The 20,882-nt window shown below is 40.7% G+C and overlaps 1 protein-coding gene across 2 annotated transcripts in view; it reads right to left on the bottom strand.

The window, feature by feature from the left end:
- The window catches only part of LOC138000251 (uncharacterized), a 29,868-nt gene that overhangs the window by 7,791 nt on the left and 1,195 nt on the right, over nt 1–20,882 (bottom strand). The window contains exons 1-6 of one of the 2 annotated variants that reach the window (XM_068846522.1): nt 17,863–18,013; nt 17,164–17,261; nt 10,279–10,921; nt 3,519–3,710; nt 2,246–2,440; nt 594–788 (exon numbers count right to left, since the gene is read on the bottom strand). In XM_068846522.1, the coding sequence (XP_068702623.1) occupies nt 594–788; nt 2,246–2,440; nt 3,519–3,710; nt 10,279–10,921; nt 17,164–17,217 (1,279 nt within the window). In that variant the 5' untranslated portion in view covers nt 17,218–17,261; nt 17,863–18,013. Of the gene's footprint in view, nt 1–593; nt 789–2,245; nt 2,441–3,518; nt 3,711–10,278; nt 10,922–17,163; nt 17,262–17,862; nt 18,014–20,882 lie in introns of those variants that run through there. The other variant, XM_068846523.1, reaches the window with a different exon arrangement.

Here is a 20,882-nt window from a genome sequence, read left to right as displayed (position 1 = left end):
ACCGGACCGGTCGTATGGAAAGCAGACAAGTAATAAAAATTTCTGAAACCAAAATCATAAATCAATAATAAGCAAAGAGCTCCGCTTTTAGGCCTGCCTAAACATCATAGTTTAAAACGAGCCTTAATGTCTTGGCAGGCTGCTTCCGTCAGTTTCTTTTGTGTGCCCCTGACGGCCGTTAAAGAGCTCTTAGAATAAAAACAATGATTGATTACGTCTTAAAAAAATTAACCATCAGCTACATTCATTTCAGGAAATTTAAAACAGATTCAGATTTTAAAGTAACTGAGTTCGGAACTGAGGGCTGATGGTTCTAAAATGTGTTCATGACTTATCGACCTTTTCGTTGAATTAAGCCTTGATTATGCCAGGATGTGGCCCGCTTTAAAAACCACGAGTTCAGGGTTGTACCATGAGTTACGGCCCACATTTTTAAATCTTTAGTTTTTGCTTCACTCTCTGTTTATAAATTGAAGTGCTCCAACTTGTATTGCCGTACAAGGTGTACTGTACATGAAATGCGACCACCTAAATCGGTCAATCATTGCAACATGAGAGATATTATTAATTTTGTCATAATGGCTTGTATTTACCGTTCTTTTCTTTTTTCTCTCGCTTGTGGGGTTTATCTTGTACAACCAGCGATTCATCATCAGCGTGGGAATCTGTAACGTTGCAAAATACGTGTGGTGTGGAAGGGCGGGACTCAGAATACCCTTCATTGCGTTTGTCTTGCATTCCTTTTGATCTTGGCATGGTTGCCGTCTCTGGTCTAACACGATCTGGCACTTATGGGGATAAAGTGTTTGAGATTCAAGATTAGAGGTATATATAATTATTTTTAAGTGCGCAGGCACGTGGCTAACCTGAAATTAATACTTTCAACCTTTTAGATAATTACCTCTGTCTCTATCAATGGGGATGATATCTGTTTACAAAATTATTGTGATGAGCAGCGAAGAAAGAGCAAGCATGAGCACGAGGAAACGGGCTGAATAATGGTGACGAAAAGTAATAACGATGATAATACATATAACCTGCCGATCGCCCCGCTTTCTCGCAATCAGAGACTGAATTGCTAAGGGCGCATCTCAACGAGGTCGGACCGAAGGAGCTGTGCAGCTGGCTTGGCGCTCGGTCCCTGAACACGACCCATGCATGATCGGGGAGCACAACACCACAGCCAGATTAGCGAATAAGCTGGGAGTCGATTTTCGTTAAGGGAGCCGGCGAAACCGGAGTGCTCGGACAAAAATCCCCGGAGTAAGATTGCGATCGACTGAAACCCACATGCAAACCTAGGATACGATCCCAGGTCAGCAGAGGTTACCACAGGGCCATCCTTACTTCCCAGGGGAAAAACAGGGAAAAAGAGCAAGAAAGGGAAGGGAAAAATAGTAATGTGCAGGCCGGACTGGTCGTATGGTAAGCAGACAAGTTATAAAAATATCTGAAAAAGAAACATCAATCAAATATCACTTAGTTTGAAACTCAGGACTGGTGGTTCTACAAGCTGTTCATTGACTTATCGGTTAGTTGAAGTGGCTAGGTCACGCAATTTTAGGCAATTTCAGCGCTGATCGAAAGGTCATAGAATTCACTAAAATATCAAAATAACTGTTCAAAACTATAGAAGATCTCTAACAAAATACAGGGATCCAAGAAGGGACATGGATGGACAAAACTGGAGAGGATTGAAATGGATTGAGTTTGGGTAAATTTGAAAAACGTCGGCCCACCTTTTTTCAAATTTATAACAGTCTATATCAAAATGTCATTTACAAAGCTGGAAAACCATTCTCAGTTGTTATGTGGCCGTGATTTGCAAATGAAAGACTCTTGTTCTGCCAATTTGACGTTTAGAGCTCATAATTAACAAAATTAAACAAATTACCTAAAATAGCGTGACCTAGCAACTTAAAGCCTTCATGAATGATACCAGGTTGTGGTCCACTTTAAAACCATGAATAGAGGACTGTGCCGTAAATTACGGCCCACATTTTAAATCTTCGGTTTATGGCTTCACTCTCTGTTTATAAATTGACGTGCTCCAACTTGTAGCATGGAGCAAGAAAACAAGGATTGCATGGTGCTGATTAATCTCTTTGTAAATTAATATATTAGCTTTTAAATTGCATCAGGAATTCAAGCAAGCTGTACTGTACATGAAATGCGACCACCTAAATCGGTCAATCATTGCAACATGAGAGATATTATTAATTTTGTCATAATGGCTTGTATTTACCGTTCTTCTCTTTTTTCTCTCGCTTGTGGGGTTTATCTTGTACAACCAGCGATTCATCATCAGCGTGGGAATCTGTAACGTTGCAAAATACGTGTGGTGTGGAAGGGCGGGACTCAGAATACCCTTCATTGCGTTTGTCTTGCATTCCTTTTGATCTTGGCATGGTTGCCGTCTCTGGTCTAACACGATCTGGCACTTATGGGGATAAAATGTTTGATATTCAAGATTAGCTGTATATATAATTATTTTTAAGTGTTAAAGCATGTGGCTAACCTGAAAATTAATACTTTCAACCTTTTAGATAATTAACTCTCTACCTACCAATGGGGATTATATCTGTTTAAAAACTTATTGTGATGAGCAGCGAAGAAAGAGCAAGCATGAGCACGAGGAAACGGGCTGAATAATGGTGACGAAAAGTAATAATGATGATAATACATATAACCTGCCGATCGCCCCGCTTTCTCGCAATCAGAGACTGAATTGCTAAGGGGGCATCTCAACGAGGTCGGACCGAAGGAGCTGTGCAGCTGGCTTGGCGCTCGATCCCTGAACACGACCCGTGCATGATCGGGGAGCACAACACCACAGCCAGATTAACGAATAAGCTGGGAGTCGATTTTCGTTAAGGGAGCCGGGGAAACCGGAGTGCTCGGACAAAAATCCTCGGAGTAAGATTGCGATCGACTGAAACCCACATGCAAACCTAGGATGCGATCCCAGGTCAGGAGAGGTTACCACAGGGCCATCCTTACTTCCCAAGGGAAAAACAGGGAAAAAGAGCAAGAAAGGGAAGGGAGAAATAGTAATGTGCAGGCCGGACTGGTCGTATGGTAAGCAGACAAGTTATAAAAATATCTGAAAAAGAAACATCAATCAAATATCACTTAGTTTGAAACTCAGGACTGGTGGTTCTACAAGCTGTTCATTGACTTATCGGTTAGTTAAGCCTTCATGAATGATACCAGGATGTGGTCCACTTTAAAACGGGCCATGAATAGAGGACTGTGCCGTAAATCACGGCCCACATTTTAAATCTTCGGTTTATGGCTTCACTCTGTTTATAAATTGACATGCTCCAACTTGTAGCATGGACCAAGAAAACAAGGATCGCATGGTGCTAATTAACCTCTTTGTAAATTAATATATTAGCTTTTAAATTACATCAGGAATTCAAGCAAGCTGTACTGTACATGAAATGCGACCACCTAAATTGGTTAATCATTGCAACATGAGAGATATTATTAATTTTGTCATAATGGCTTTTATTTACCGTTCTTCTCTTTTCTCTCTCGCTTGGGGGGTTTATCTTGTACAACCAACGATTCATCATCAGCGTGGAAATCTGTCACGTTGGGATATACAGGTGGTTTGGAAGAGCGGGGCTCAGGATAACCTTCATTGTCTTCTAATGATCCTTTTGATCTTCCAATGATTACCATCTCTGGTCCATCATGATCTTGCACTTATAGGGATAAAATGTTTGAGACTCAAGATTATTATATTATAGATTAACCTTTTAGATAATTAGCTCTCTCTCTACTGTTTTCCTTTCTTTTACATTTATTACAATTGTAACATGGCCGCTACACCTGGAGCCGACTATTTAACGTAATGTATACGTGACACGTAACGCGTGACTTATACTGTGACATTCCCCTCTTTACAACAATGAATAAGGCAATAGAGATCTTCAATGAGCTGATACTAAATCAATGTTCATATAGAAACTGTAAAATGCCTTGGTTGTAGGACTTAACTGTAACGAGGAACAAAAGCGCTTTTCCAAAGTTAAGCTCGACCGAACTTAACGCTATAACGCGAAACAATAGCGCTCGTTTAAATGTTTAGGTTATCTGGTGGTTTCACTGTCCGCCTGGATCTCGTCCTGTATTCGCCACTTGTCTGTGGATGCAGCTCGATGCTTGCAGGGGGTCTGGGCTTTGGACTGTCTCCTGGTGGTTGATCGTCTGCACTTGCGGGCGACTTCATGTCCCTAAATGGTGATGGTGATCTCATGACTGGTGTGGGTACTTGGCCCGGGGAGGAGGGGGGGGGTACTCGATGTATCCCTGGTTGGGGAGGTGCAGCGCGGCCCCTCATACCCTGACCCTGTTTAAGACAAATATCATTGATTTTCCTACCCATTTTATGACAGAATTCCGATTTTTGATACCCTGTTTAAGACATTTAACCCAGTTTAAGACAAAAATTGATAAATCGATACCCTGATTAAGACAAAAAATGATAAATTCGATACCCTGTTCAAGACAAAAATCCCGAAAAACATACCCTGGCTGGCCGCACGTCCCCATTAAGCCCTTATAAGGGAGTACCCCCCCCCCCCCCCCCCGGGGTACTTGGACTGGTGTGGGACTGTCTGCAGAGGAACTTGCTGTGTCTGGCCTGAGGTGCGACCTTGTGCGTCGGTATACACCGTCTGTGGTATTGTTTTTGACGAGGTGCGATCGAGGTCTTGGTATGGTCGTCAAGTATCCGTACGGGCTGGCCTGGGTGGCCTGGTGGTCGATGGGTGTGGCTCTGTATGATAACAGTGCAAGGTATGGATCTCCTCCTTCTTCGTCACACTTTGTCAGTCTGTTCCTTACTGTCTGTACCATGCGTTCAGAGGACCCGTTTGCTTGTGGATAATGAGGGGACCTGGTAAGGTGCTTAATACCATAGAAATCTTTGAATTCATTGGAGCCGTACTGCGGTCCATTGTCGGTAAGCAGTTGGGCTGGAATGCCGTGTTCTGCAAAGATGCTCTTAACGTGAGTCACTGTTGCCTGTGAGGACGTGCTAGTGAGCTTTCTGATATGTTGCGTTATGTTTTTATACATTACGTCATTGTAAATTAGGTGCATGATAGGTAACTTCCTTCTTCTTGTTCCCTCGTGCTCTTGATAATTGCAATAAAAACAACAGTGGAAGCAATGAGTTCAACAGGTTATGAGCCCAGGTCAGACTCGAGGTGGAAAAGACTGACTTTCAACGGAGATGAGACTGACTACGAGTTTTGGGGAAGCCAAATTCCTTGGGCACTTGCGAATGCTAAAACTGAAGACGACAATTCTACCGTCGGAAGACCCGCCCGACGAAGCCAAAAATGAAGAATGTTATGCGGAACTTATACAATTCCTAGACGACAAAAGCCTCTCATTAGTAATGAGGGATGCTGCCGATGACGGTAAGAAGGCTCTGAAGATCTTACGAGAGCATTATGCAAGCCAAAGTAAGCCGCGAATAATAACGCTCTACACCGAGTTGACGTCGCTCGAGATGGGAACGAACGAGACAGTTACAGAGTACTTGATTAGGGCTTAAAAAGCAATCACGGCTCTCAGAAACGCCAAGGAAACCCTCAGCGATGGATTGATTATAGACACGATCCTTAAAGGAATACCAGAATCTTATAAACCACTGGCAATTCACATCACCCAAAGCACAAGTGAAATAACATTGACCGAGTTGAAAGTCCAGCTAAGAAGTTTTGAAGAAACGGAGAAATTCATCACAAAAGTGAAAGCAGATCAAGTGATGAAGACAGTATCCCCAACATCCGCAGAAATGTTATGGTTGCAGGCAAAGTGGCCATTTTATTAAAGACTGTCCGGGAAAATCTGAAGCGACGAAGTGGTGCAGTTATCACAAGAGCACCACTCTCACTGACGGCGAATGCAGAAGGCACACAACCGGAAGGACAGAAAAAAAACAAACCATTTTCAGCGAGCAAACCAAAACCATTTAAGGGGAACACCGACAGGATTAATGGTTGACACAGGAGTACATCCACACTGTCACAAATAATTTTTAAAAGATGGAGTTGGCGGATGGAACGAAGACTATGAATATAGCAGTCAAACGAGGAAATTGCAGAGGTAATACTGAAAGATGTGAATGGGAGGCATGTAAAAACTGCGCTGAAAGATGCATTGTTCATACCCTCATATCCCCAAGATATCTTCTCGGTGAAAGCTGCCACATCAAATGGAGCACAACTGAAATTCCAACGAGGCCATAACGAACTTGTTCATAAGGATGGCACCACGTTCGCTATCGAGGAACATGGCCAGTTATATTATTTGAACATTGTTGAACAGTATGATAACAATAGTGATAAGGTATAAGCGTCTCGCATGACGTCCACGCATGGAATGAAATATTAGGCCATTGTATATATATCTGGTAGTTGACATAAATCTAAGTTTAATTGTAACACGTGCATAGAAGGAACGTTTGTCAATAATAGAAATAGAAGACCGGATGCTAGAGCTGCAAAACCTTTAGAAATGGTACACACAGATTTGGCCGGTCCCATGAACCCAGTGTGTAAGGAAGGTTTTAAGTATAGCATCGCCTTCACCGATGATTTCTCTGGGGCCGTATTTGTTTATTTCTTCAAAAATAAGAGCGATACTGTACAGGTGACAGAAAAGTTCCTGGCTGGCTGTTCCCCTGTATGGCCAAGTTAAGTGCATGAGGTCTGACAATGGGACAGAATTTACGAGCAATTCTTTTCAGACGCTCCTTAGGGAGAGAGGCATAAAACATGAAACATCCTCTCCTTATTCCCCACATCAAAACGGCACTGCTGAGAAACACTGGCGAACCCTGTTCGAAACAGGTAGGTGTTTACTCATTGAGAAGCACTTGCCCAAAAGTATGTGACCGTATGCCATTCAGACTGCTTCCCACATTTGGAACAGGTGTTATAATACTAGGATAAAGAATACGCCCTATTTCATGTTAACTGGGCCAAAACCTGATCTTTCCAGAATGGGAGTGTTCAGATCAGAATCTTACGCATACAACCATGATCATAAGAAGTTAAACTCAAGGTGTACAAAGGGGGTGTTTGTGGGCTACGATATGAATAGCCCCGCATACCTGGTGTATCACCCAGATAATGGTAAGGTCATAAAACACAGACTTATCAGATTTATTAGTAAAGACAGTGTAGAACAGCAAACACAAACCGACTTGCCATATGAGGACTCAGGCTTATGCAGATTGCCAGTAAACGAGGCTGAAACAGCCAACCCTGACTGCAAGGTTGACACGAACACCCCAACTGGTAAAGACCAAAATGAAAGGGTTGACATCCCAAACAGTGAAGCCAACACAGATGACCCAGACGTTTAATTAAGGATGAAAACGATGAACAGGTTGCAGGTAACCCCATTCAGGCTAGAAGGTACCCTTAAAGGGAAAGGAAGCCTCCTAAGTACTTAGCTGAATTTTATACTGACCTAAATGATGGTAACGACTTAGCTTATAACAGTACTGATTACTGTTATAGGGTTTGTGGAGTACTACAAACATATGCAGAGGCCATGAACTCGCCTCGTGCTACAGAATGGAGACAAGCAATGGAAGAGGAGATGAAATCACTCAAAGAGAATAATACATTTCAGTTAACCACACTCCCTATGGGTAAGAACCCAGTGGGGGGAGGAGGGGGTTAGAAATGGGTCTACGCCATCAAAGAAAATGCAGAAGGGTCTGAAACACTTAAAGCCAGATATGTAGTTAAAGGGTATAGCCAAGTAGAAGGGATAGACTACCAAGAAACCTTCGCACCAACGGCTAATACTGCCTCAGTTAGAGTCCTTATGCAACTTGCAGTACAATACAACCTCACGGTCCACCAGATGGACGTTAAGACTGCATATTTACATGCACCTATAGATCAGGAAATATTCATGGACCAGCGGGTTGGATAGAATACAATACATACAATACTATAGGGGCTTTTCAGGGCCAATGAAACACAATCAACGAAACAACAGATCACAACAACTACAACTGTTAAGAATCCCAACTGGCCGAAGGCAAACCAGTTGGCTATTTACAAGTGCAGCTGGGAAGTTGGACCAGTGACTACCAGGATCAAATTCAACGAGTGGTCAGAGCGGGTCTTGAACCCGCGATCCCCGGATCTCAAGGCAAGCGCGCTAACCACTGGGCCACCACATTGCCTATATGGATATGGTCTCAAGGCTCGATCCGTCCTTCTCCCTCCGTGTAGCTCCACTGGCTTCTTGCGAGCCTCCCAAGAACGTCCGCGGTCTTCGTGCTTTTGTTGGTTCGTACAAAATGCTTGGCCGGGTCCTTAGTGGAGTTGCTAAGCTCCTCGCTCCTCTCGAGTCCCTTACGGCTCGTCGTCAGTCTCAGGATACGATCCCCTGGTCTGACGAGCTTCTGGTGCATTTCCGCTCCTGTCAAGAAGCCCTATCGTCTAACAAATCCATCACTCCTCCCAAGCCTGATGATCAGCTCTGGATCGAGATCGATGGTTCTGTCAAGATGAATGGCCTTGGCGCCACTCTTTATGTTCTTCGTGACCAGAAGCTCCAACCAGACCTCACCGGATATTTCAGTGCCAAATTTAAAAAACATCAAGCTTCCTGATTGCCTTGTGAAATAGAAGCATTATCTATTTCGGCAGCTGTCAAGCATTTCGCCCCTTATATAATTCAATCAAAGTCTAAGACTTATGTGCTGACTGATAGCAAGCCGTGTGTTCAGGCCTTTGACAAGCTCTGCCCTGGCCAGTTCTCTTCCAGTCCTCGGGTGACTTCATCTGTTAACCTCTACCAAGTCACGCTGCTTCATCTGGCCGGTTCTGCGAACCTACCTTCTGACTTCGCTTGTCGTAACGCACCAGCTTGTGACGACCCTCGCTGCCAAGTCTGTATCCGATGCTGAAGACCTGGCTGTACGTCCCATATCTGTTCATGATGTTTTATAGGGGAAGATGCCCCCTTCCTTTCATTAGCCGTTACGCCTGGCTCCAGTCGCAGCTAGACTGCCCGGATTTGAGGCGTGTCCACTTGCATCTTAAGCAGGGCACTCGCCCGTCAAAGAAGCTGACAAACATCAAAGACGTCAAGAACCAACGCGGGCCAGGTCTTTATTTACCATTTTTTTCTCTGTTTAATTTTTTACGGTCTTTTTGGTTTTAAAATAATTAACCACAGCGTCGGGAAAAAATGAAAAAAAAGTTACCCAGTTTCTCGTTACACCGTTACCCGTTATGCGTTTTACTAACAACCTCAAAAACGTTGTCAATTTCACAACATAACCGCAAACGTTTCATTGGTCAAAAGTGATACATAACCGGACAAACCGTTAAGCCTCATTTACACCAGCAAGTTTTCCTTGACAAGTTTTCCTTGGCAGTGTATATGGAAAAATATGACAAGTTTTTCCTTGTCAAGGTTCCTTGTTCAAAAACTAGCATGCAAGTTTTTGAACAAGGACACTTCTCAAGGAAAAACTTGTCAAGGACGATATTTGCTAGTGTAAATTACTTGTCAAGTGCACTTGTCAAGGAAAACTTGTCATATTTTTCATTTACACTACCAAGGAAAACTTGTCAAGGAAAAACTTTTCAAGGAAAACTTGTCAAGGAAAACTTGCTAGTGTGTACAGTGTAGTGTAAATGAAGCTTTAACGTTTGAAAAGTGAAACTTCGCGCAAAATTCATCACGCTTCAAGGTTGGACGCAAATGGTAGTAGCATGATGTACACGTGACACGTAACGCGTGACCTATACTGTGACATGTACTTCAAGTAGCGCTCAAATATCCATAGTTTTCATCAGCTCTCTTTTCTTCTTGTTTTCCATTTACTGATTATTTTTGTTTTTACTTTTATTTTTCTTAGATTACCAACTCTTCATTGCCAACTGCATTCAGTTCAATTATTTAATTATGTTACTCAGCTAGATTAGCTTTTTAGTTATTCTTAGTAACTTTTACCCATTACTGTTCCCGCTATATATTTGTAAATCTTTTTCTTTCCACTTAACAAGGTAATAAAATTGTTGTTGTTGTTGTTATTTGTGAGTCGAAGATATAAAAAGCATGTTTGGTAGTTTCCTCATTGAGGACCCCGAGATTTCTCTTTTGTGGATGGACCAGTTAGAGATTGAATAATTTTGCCTTTCCAGATAAAATTATATTGTCTTGGACAGCTACTACACTTAAAATAATTTTATCGTGTCTTGTACACAATTAAAAACTTACCATTTGTAACATTTCCCTTATTCCTTTGACTGGTCTTCCTCCGCCGAATACGTATTGCACAGTAAACGGCAAAACCTGCACCGAGAAGCACTCCTATGATGATTCCGACAATTGATAATATCAAGCTGACTTTACCGTGACCCTGTTGTTGGTCACTCTCGGTGGTTAATGTTGGAGTTAGAGTTGGTCCACATGTCTTATCTGGTCTCGGAGCACAATGTTGATGAGTAACATATAATCCCTGGTTGATGCATTCTTGCTGTTTTTCATCTTCTCCATCATTACAACAGTGTGAACACTTTCGGCAGTCACGAGTTGAATTGTGGTAGAAATAACCTTGAACACAAGTCCCACTGCAAACTGTGTCAGAACGAGGAGTGCAATCCTGAGTGACTTTTTCATGCTGCGCACATAAATGACAGGATTTGCACCCGCTGGAATCATATTCTTGTGAAAATGTCTTTCCATTTTCACAAGGTTTGCAGCTAATGTTCGGTGGATGCGTTAATTTTTCTCCACAATTTGGGTACAATCCGAATCCAGGGTGGCATAGTTCACAATCTATGCAACGTTTGAAGCCACCATTTGGCCAGAAGATAGGAAACTGGTTTGTCTCACAAGGTTGAATGCACTCAATCAAACCCTAACAAAAGAGAAAAAACATGAATTTCTAATATAAAACTAAATTGGTTTGAGGCGTGTTGTTCAAAGCCTCATTAGCACCAATTTAGGTTAACGTCCATGGTACGCTATCTTTGATAAAAGATTGCTGCTATCTCAATTTGATTAACTCCACCCCGGGCTATTATCAAGCCGTACGATTTTTGTTACATGACATTGATGCAAATAGAATGCTAACAGCCAATTCGAATATACCAATCAGTGTGGTTGGGCTTTAAAAATAACAACGACCGCGTTGCGCTGATTGATAGATTCGAATGCTTTGAATTCCTTTCGTCTGGTTTATTGCACCGTCATGTTGAGAAAGCTGTTTTTAGGAGTTTGGGATCGCCTTTCTCGTCTAGTCTTCGAAGAATGAAGTTCTAGTTTGGCGAAGGCATGGAGGCGTTTTTGAATTTGTAAGTTTTGTAAGTAGCTGTTTAGATTCACATTCCAGGTCTTACTGATATTTTTTCATTTTTAGGTCTTCATTGTATAACAGATACTAACGTAGCTGCTGTGTACCATGGACAAAATCTGACCAGGGTGGGAATTGAACCCACGAGCTTCGGGTTAGATCACCGCTGTTCTACCGCGACTGAGCTACAATTCTCACCCTGGTCAGAGTTTTTCTCTGTCCTTGTGTGGGTGGGCCCATTTCCGTTAGTAGGACTAACGCTCGCATGGTTCATATGAGGTACAAAACTAGCACTTCACATTAAAATCTGTTAGGGACGTTCGCGCGAAATTTTTTCAACATTGATTTTCTTCTGAAACTTTTACCACTGTAAGATGATGAGTTAGTTATGTCAGAAATGTAAAAAAATGGGGGGTCACCGACTTCGTTTTGGAGAGAATATGTCCGGAAAAACACCCAAAATGTGACAAAATAGGGCTTCGTTATCGAATAAGGCCAGTGTCTGTAAACCCAAATATATTGCAATTAAATCTTTGAAGTGAAATCTTCTCTGCCAAATATTGTTTAAGTGGACTAATTAAGTGAATTTAGTCAACTGGTGAGGTTCCCTTAAAGATCAAGTTCGCATTTAGCGACCACAGTTTCACGCGCCTTGCAGCCGCAAGATGGCAGGATTTGATGTCCCGTGAGCAGAAATCTTGAAATTTTTTGAACTTCCCACATTCATTTTTTGTTCATTTTTGGACAACGTGGAGATAATTGTAAATAAAATCCGTTTCTGGAAAGAAAAATAAGGGTCACCGAACGTCCAAGACCGTTAAATCCAGGCAAAGCTATAGCAATGGCCTTTTGCCCTATCAGTTCTCATTTTATTACTTAGCGCGCGCGCTCGTGTATGACGTGGCGTGTGCATTTGCGTGCGCAGTAAGGATGCACAGAAACAATTGGCGCGAACGTCCTTAAGTCTCACTCCCAGGAGTCAATGCTGTAACATAGAATTCCTGTTAATGTTCCTGTATAGAAATTTGCCCAAATGGTAACATCACTGAAATTGAATTATTCTGATAATTGTTTTTTACAAGAATGCCTTGAGTTAAAAACTTGATTGTTTTCATTGTTTTCTTACAGCTCAAGTAGTCAAGGAAGAGCATGTCAAAGATGGGCACATAAATGATTAATGTATCTCCAATGAACAAAAATGACAAGAACAAACAATGGCTTAACTACGAAATCCAAATGGAACACTAAGAGTAAAATGTTTTTAGCCTCGCGCTGCACATGAGCGTTACAGCATGGTTGCAGAGAACAAGATGCTGCCGGTTAAATCCGTTCTCAGGTTGAATCCGTTTTACCCAGGTTAAATTGGTGATTTTCTTTTTAGCGGAGCTTGGCGCGCCAAAGACGCTGGCACGGAGCACCATTGATAAGAAATTATGGTACATTGGAACCTCGATTTAACGAAGTACCACGGGACTGGGGAAATTGGTTCGTTATATCGAAAACCTCCATATAACGAATTTGAGGAAAACCACCAAAATGTTCGTTATATCGAGGTACAAGTAATATATTTTTTATACGTTGCGCTACCCAGCATTTCTGAACGATTACTGCTAATAACATTTGTGCGTTGATGGCTATATGAAGTTACAGTTCATTGTATAGATGTGTACATAGCTACGGCACTGGGAAACATCTGTACCAAAGCAAGCAAACGATTGTATGCTCTTAAGTGCTTACCACTTGTCGAAAAAAAAACACCAACGCAGATTTGGCCAATGCCAGACTTTATACAAGAACATTCAACACCAAGAAGACAAAAGGTTAACAAGCCCTCTTCCTGATGTCAAGTCCTCTAAGTACAATTTAAGAAATCTACGCACGTACCCTTTGTTCAATTATACAACTGGACGCTTAAGGCCCCCCTGTGATAAAAGAAAAATCATTTTCCTTTTTCCGTCAGATTTTGAAAGTTTGTTTGCTTAACACCTGACTGGCAAAATCTTGAGCTTTGATTTTTATCCAAAGGCCGTTTACTTTGAGTAAGTATTGGATTTCACGGTTTGCCATAACTCACGTTCAAAATCTCAGAGGATTGGATCCAGGGAAAAGTGACGTCAAAGGCTCACTAGCTTAAAATTTCAGCGGGTGAATACAGCTTGTTATCTATGCAAAACACGTGTAAAAGTCTGAAAGCCCAAAACTCCTGTGCTGCATATTAATTCTGCGGTGTACACACGCATTGCATTCTCAAACTAGTGAGCTTTTGACGTCATTTTTTCTTCGATCCAGCTCTCTCAACAACTTAAAGTTAGTAATGGCGGACCACTAAATAGGAAAATTCCAGTTAAAATAAACAGGTGTCTGTTTGAAATCAAGGCTTAAAACTTTGGTCGCTTGGTGTTTAGTTAACATAGTTTTGAAATCCAAAGAAAATTAAGAATTGATTTTTTGGCCACAGGGCTACTTTAAAGCATAGTTTCATCCCTAAATGCACCAGGCAGAGATGGAGTTCAGGGTCTCTGGATCAAAAAGCTCGATGCAAATATTTGTCTCTCAGATTTTCAATTAAATCAGTGGAGTAATTCGACTGTGTGCTTGGGACAAGACTTGAAACAGTTTCAGTTTTGGAACTACTTTCTTGTTGTTTCCATTGAAGAGATCATGCAACCAATTTTCTTCGAGTTATTATATGTTGTTCCATTTTGTTAACTGTTTCGGCTTAGATCGATCCTTGTTTCCTGCGGGGCAGTTGGCGGAAAGGCAGAGTTGCTTCTCTGTTTTTTCTTTCAAGAAATGTTTGGCCTTGTTGTAAATATCATCTTCTAAACAACAATTTTTTTGTGAGTCTTTTCATTTTAGGTAGCCTTTCAATTCCTCTATTTTTCTGTAGAAATCTATTTCATTAACACAATTGCGTTGGCGTGACTGGTGCTGTATTACACATTTGTGAATATATCAAAGTTTGGGCCGAGAGTGGCCTGGGGAGAATAATATAATATTTATTTGTAAATTATTCTGTAGGATTTGCACACTTGCTTGCGTGGTCAAGTCGATTAAGGAGTAGGTAGCGGATCCAGAAGATCAAGATCAAATTCTGGTGAGTATAGAGAAGAGAATTGAAAAGTACGTCGACAAAATTCCAGGCACAGTCAACCAAGTGAACCCTTTGGTACCTAAGGCCCATGGTTTGGACCCGGTGCTTGCGGTTCCATTAGATTGTACCTATATGCCATTGGTCGTTACCTGCATGCCATTTGATCGTACCTGTATGCCACTGGATTGTAGCCACGTTCCATTAGATCGTACTTAAGTAATTATGTCATAAGTGTCATTCCATTGGTTCATTTCTCTACTGCATTCGATATTGAATCACCCTACTACCGAGGAAACAGTATTTCGTTGGATCGTAATCTGTGGTTCAGTCGCAACCTACCTTTTGTCAGCGGTTAAAGCAAGGGAGACCAAGCCTCACAGTGATGATTACATGACGAACAGCTCGTAATCAGCACTGGCTGGAGCAAAACTAGGGATTTACGGTGATTATAAGGACGTGAACTTAAATTCCTGTGATATCCATTCATGGATCAAGGAAATCCAAATACAAGAGAAACTGATAGGGAGAGCCTTCTCCAAAGAACTACTAATGTGCTGAGAACAGTTCTCAACGAATTGGAAAGTCCGGTAGGAAACAGAAACAGTACTTGTACGACATCTCAATCTACAACACCCGTTCCTTCTTCCTCCTCGAACGATTTTAGGTGAGAAATAATTGTTAGTGGGAAAAGGAGTCATGTTTCTAATAGCCGATAGCTCACGAAATGTTAGAAAGTTCTCAATTATTCCTCTTTGTTACTTGTAAACCAAATTCCTAAAAGGAGCGATGTCATCAAAGAGTCGAAGAGTTTGTCGTTCGTTTGCATATATGTAATCACCATTTTTTGTGAGCATCATTTTTTATTTCCGGATTATCATGACTTCTCTTTTTTTTGCGTGTGAAGTTTTACTTCAATGAAGGTTACCCTTAAAGGTTATCTTAAAAACAAAACAGTTACGAACCAACACCGCCTTAGCACCTTTCTCAAATATCTCAAAGAATGATCACCTCTTAACCTTGAAGGTTTACTTTTATTCAAAAACAATTGTTGGAAAAGTGTTTCCCATTTAACATGAGGTACATATTTACCGGCATTGAAAGCTTTATTAGAATAAGTAAGATAAGCACTAACAGCTGGAATGTTATTTTGCATAAAGCAGTCTGACATTTACTCTACTTACAAACAAGCATTGTCCCTTATGATCTGCAAATATACATGTACCATATGCAACAATAAAATCAAATAAAAAGTATTATTATTAATAAAAATATTTGAGAAATTTCTTAAGATGGGTTATAACACTTATTTGTGTCTTGTCCTTTCATGATTATAAGTCTTAGGAAATGAAAAGCCAGACAAGAAGCTCTTTCTTCCCCCTTCCATTGTGCCCTGAAGAATTCAGGACAGATGAAATATTTATCAAAAAAATGCCTTTCTGGTTTTTGGTTATTTTTGTAATTATTATATAAAAATTGGAAAGTTATAGTGTACCATTTGAAAATGGAGGGCAGGTTCAAAACACAGGTTAAAGCTAACCTTAGGCCTAAAAACTCTTGTTTAGGTCTAATTAGGCCTAAGGTTAGCTTAAATAATGAATGTTTGGGTTTGTTTTTGTATTGGTAAAACAGAGACCTGTGAACAAGGGGAAGGCTCAAAAGCTACGAATGTACTTACATCTAGCTCGATCGCTTATAGTACAGAATACTGTGTGTGATGTGATGTCATATTTTGTTGTAGACAGTGAATTGACAGGTAAAAGTCATCTGGAAAGTGAAATTATACGTGTCTTCTGAGAAGTCCAAGAAAGAATCAGGTGTGGCATCCAGAAATGTAATTTGCTGCCTGGTTGGCTATGTAAATGTTATGTAAAGCTGATTACATTATGTTTACATATCCATTGTATGTGTACCTATATATGCTGGTCATACAGACTGGCAGTTCCGCAGTAAAAGAGGGTCAAGAAGTTTTAGTGAACAATCAAAACAAGCTTGCTTTCTTCATTTTGTTAAAAATATTTTTTCCAAAAAAAAAAAAACTCACTGCGTCTTGAAGTAATGTAACCCTACATCTGGGTCATTTTTGCACATATTTGATAAGAGTGTTTCTAAAAAAAATGCATCATCTGTCCTTCAGGGCGCTTACGAACGATGTAAACAGCACAGAAAGCCAGCCAAATGTCCTTTATTTGATTGTATAAACGAAATGACAAAGGACAAGCGACCCCACAAGCGAAGCATCGCTTTAAATATTTATCGTGTATAAAGATTATTGATTGATTATTGAAGCGATGACCAGGTCAATTCTCGGGCTTTGTATCGTGTTGAAAACAATTTCTTTCATTGAAAAACCCCGTTCCGTCTGTATACTTGCTCTGTTCTAAACCGGTCAAACCGGGACACTGCAGTGTATTACCGTCTCATATTTTGCGCGTTCTCTTCACCAAATACGGTAAAATTGGGTAATAGTGGAATAATAAAGACCCATAAATAGATCGTATTTCTTCCACATCACTGTACGGCACTCCAGTTCCAATTTTTGTATAACGATAAAAGCCTTTCGGTTGCTAACGACAACGGAAAACGCAATAAATTTCACCAGGTTCAAAGTTTGAAACAAAAATCGACAGAAATTTCTTCCCCATGGGCATTCCACGTCATAAATAGTGAAACAGTATTTATGTTAAAAGAGGAATTAAATTTAAAAGTTACTTACCACAAGTAAGCCTCCACCAAAACTCAACAAAGAAAATAATACTGTCGCTCTCATGTCTAGCCTGTCATGGTATTTCAGGATGGAAGGGTACTTGACGTCTACACAGTGGACAAGAGAGGTTGAACGTTAGTTAACATAGGGAGAATGGACTCGTATCATGACTTATCTTGAACAATCATCCACTGCGCTGTTAAGTTAGGAACGGCGATCACTGTCACGTCATTAAGAGGGATTTATGCAAAACAAAATCATGCGTCCCGTTTGCCCAGAGTACTCCACATGATGCCGTAAGGTAGAGCTAAATACACAAGCAGGATACGGGACTATATTTAGTTTAGTTGCTCATGGGTTTCACGCCGAACATTGGTATTTAGCTTTTAGTCTGGTGATCGCTCCGGCGTGAAAGTCAAACCATGAACTAAACTAAATATAGTCCCGTATCCTGCTTGTGTATTTAAGAGGGATTTAAACATTTTGACTGGTATGTAAAAAGTAATGTGCGCTATTTTTTGCCTCATAAAATGAGTTCGCAAAAGTCGTGTCATTGGTCGCAAAAGGAAAACTAGCAAAACCAATGCAACGTTTGCATGGAAATCGAACAAACGAATCCGCAACGGAGATCTCGAATCATATATACCACGCATCTTAATTATTAAAATTACATCACATCATGTTAACTACACGCAACTGGGCACCCACCATTCTTAGCTTTCAGAGACTGTGGCGCGACAACCGCGGATTAAATCGTGATGAAAAAAAGAACTTTTAAGCCTCCTTCTGATCATCAAAACTCATTTCTTGCTGAACAAATCAAATACATAAATTTGCACGTTAAGGTACACAACAAATGAATCTACATATCGCTGAAGTGTGTCGTCTTCACGCCCTGTGACGACTCAGAACACTAAGTGAAGATTGCGTCATTGGTTTGTTGTAAAATTTTTAGAGTTTTCTTCTGTTAGCTGTGGTAAAACAATCCAGTGAACTCAACGTTCCATTAAGTGCCTTATTTTCACTTGGGTACGAATTTTCACTCTCACCCTGTTTGCAAATAAACAATCCGGAATCTGTATTTTTCCGGAACCGGAAACTGAACCGGAATTTTACAATATTGATTTGTCGACTACTCGTTCTGCCTTGGCAAACAGTCTTCCATTATGAAATCACTGCACATCAAACGTATTAAGGAGAAAACGTTTACAAATGCGATTTGTGTTCCGCAATGACATTACAGACTCCACCAGAAAAGTATGAATTTCGTACATTTTCATTTCTTTCGACATCCTAATAATAACAAATGCAGCAACGAATAAATTATATGTAACATGTAATGCTTCATTTATCTGGGTGACACAGCATTTTTACATTATTTATGGACGTGTCATGGTCAGTTAAAAGCGGCCAAGACTTTGTAATCAAATCGTGGTAAATTTAATTACTGGTGCTAGGACTAGAGTTAGTTTAACCACTGTGAAGGAATTTCACCAAGAGTGGCCATTTTCCCCCACAAGGGGCAACACGGCGAAGAGGAAGCCGGGGGGAACATGTAATAATTCAGTATACCCGAAAATATTTAACATTAGGCAATATGATTGTGTAACTTTATTAGGTGTAACTTTCCAATCCAAATTTTCTAAACAGGTTAAGGCCAAATTATGCGAGGCTAATAAATGCCTGTTTGTAGGGGATTAAGTTAAGAGGGCTATGGGGCAGAAAGATGTTGACCTTCTTTTTAAATCAGTTGTGCTCTCTAAATTGATCTGTGGACTCTCGATTTATGGTGCTAGCAAGGCTGACCTTGTTGTTATGGATTGCTTTCTAGAGATGCCATAAAAGACGCTACATCTGACAGAAAAAGCTCTACGAAAACTCCTAACTACGATTACTCCTGCCTATTTCATTGTAGAGATGTTTTTCACGTAATGATCTGAAAAACAAAAGTATTGCAAAATTCTTTATTCAACGTTATTTAGGACCCATCTTTTCAGTGAGTGAACTAAAGGTTAGGCCTATCTACAAATTGTCCGCATGATGAATTGTGCTCGTGTTTTTAGCAACACATAACATGCACCCGAATTAATGTATGATTTTATTAACATTTTCCAACTGTATTCAGTTTCAACATTCAGTTTGACAACTGGGGTTCACGTGCTAATCTAGAAATGTCTGCTCTTACTTGCTTGCGGCTCTTCCGAATCGATGATTTCTATAACTGAACCTGTTGTTCAACCTGCTGAACCTGTCCGCGACAGTCGTAAGGCCTCATCAACACCAATGCGTTTTTGTTTGAAAACGCATACCTGTCATCCACATTAAGACGCTCGTGAACGCTGACAAATACCGAGGCTTTCGAAAACGGTTTGTAGAAAAACCAACGCATAAGCGTGGATGGGGCGTTAATTATTGAAGTTGTCCATTTTTTAAAATTTACTTATTCGCAAACTTGACTACCTGAAATGCAAAAAAAAAAAAAGAGTACGCACCGAGACAGGTCCCTGACATTACAGGATGGAGCTAGAGACAATGGCTAATCAGGTGTAAGTTTTCCCATGCTCAATTTAGTGAAAGTATGCAACGGGATGACTTTTAAGTCGCTGTTACACTTAGAAACTTTTAGCTGAAACTTCTGTGCAACGGCAATGCGAAACAAGTTTCAGCGGGCGTTGCACCGTGTAACATGGTCGGTTTCATGAAACGTTGTTGAACTTTCGTTGCGAGATACTTCTCAGGAAAATTAAAGTAAAACCGCTTTCTTCTTTTGCACTGAAAGGCGGCTGCAACTATCACAATAGTGATGAAAACAAGAGTTTCACCGTGTAACACCACTTCGTGAAACTGGTCTCGCTCATTCTTGTTAAGCCAATCGGAAACCGCTACTTACGCACCAAGGCCATGGACCTACAAGCAATTGCAAAAAGGTTGAGACACTGAATGGAAAACCCACCTCTTCTTCCCAAAACCCCTCTTCTAGTTCATAAGAAAAGGATGAATTCAAACCAAGGAAATAAACAGGTTACGGAATGATAAGCTTGTCAGTCTTTTATTAACTTATTAATACGTAACCGTGTCAACGCGAACATCGTAACGAGCACAAATACATTTTCGTCCAAAAAAAAGGCAATGGTTGCGTCATCGGTCAACGGTCTACGGTCTATAGTAGAATTAATGAAATCTTATCTACTTCTTAATGTTTTTCGAGTGTAGAAATAGACCATATTCGTATTCTCGGTATTGGACTGGAACTAGCTTGCAATGGAGGATAATGCGGGGGAATCTTTTCAAATGCAAATACTTCCTAATATATTCCCCCGCATTAGCCTCCATTGCAAGCTAGTTTCAGTCCAATACCAAGAATACGAATATGGTCTATTATGTAGACCGTTGCGAAAACTTCTTTTAACTGCCTGTTGCTTTTGTAATCATGAAAAGTCTATCTCAGGTTGTTTTTCTCGCCATTTGCATGTGTTGCATGTCAAAAAGAGAAAAGGTTGCATTACCCGTGACTCACGCCATGGCCAGTAACAGAAAACCGTTAACTTATTCTTAAACAAAACTCGCGAAACATTTTGCACATTTTCGAATCTCCTTTAAAACTTAGCGTTCAGGGATTTCAACCCACTGAAATACATTAGCTTACTATTGACTAAACAGACACGCGTTCGTATGAAATTCGACCCCACCTCACGGCTAACTGAAAACCACAGACTGTCACTGGAAAT

Source organism: Montipora foliosa, chromosome 4 (assembly GCF_036669935.1).
Source record: "Montipora foliosa isolate CH-2021 chromosome 4, ASM3666993v2, whole genome shotgun sequence".
NCBI lineage: Eukaryota > Metazoa > Cnidaria > Anthozoa > Scleractinia > Acroporidae > Montipora > Montipora foliosa.
The sequence above is the reverse complement of the archived record's forward strand: the minus strand, read 5'-3'. Positions and strand labels throughout refer to the sequence as shown.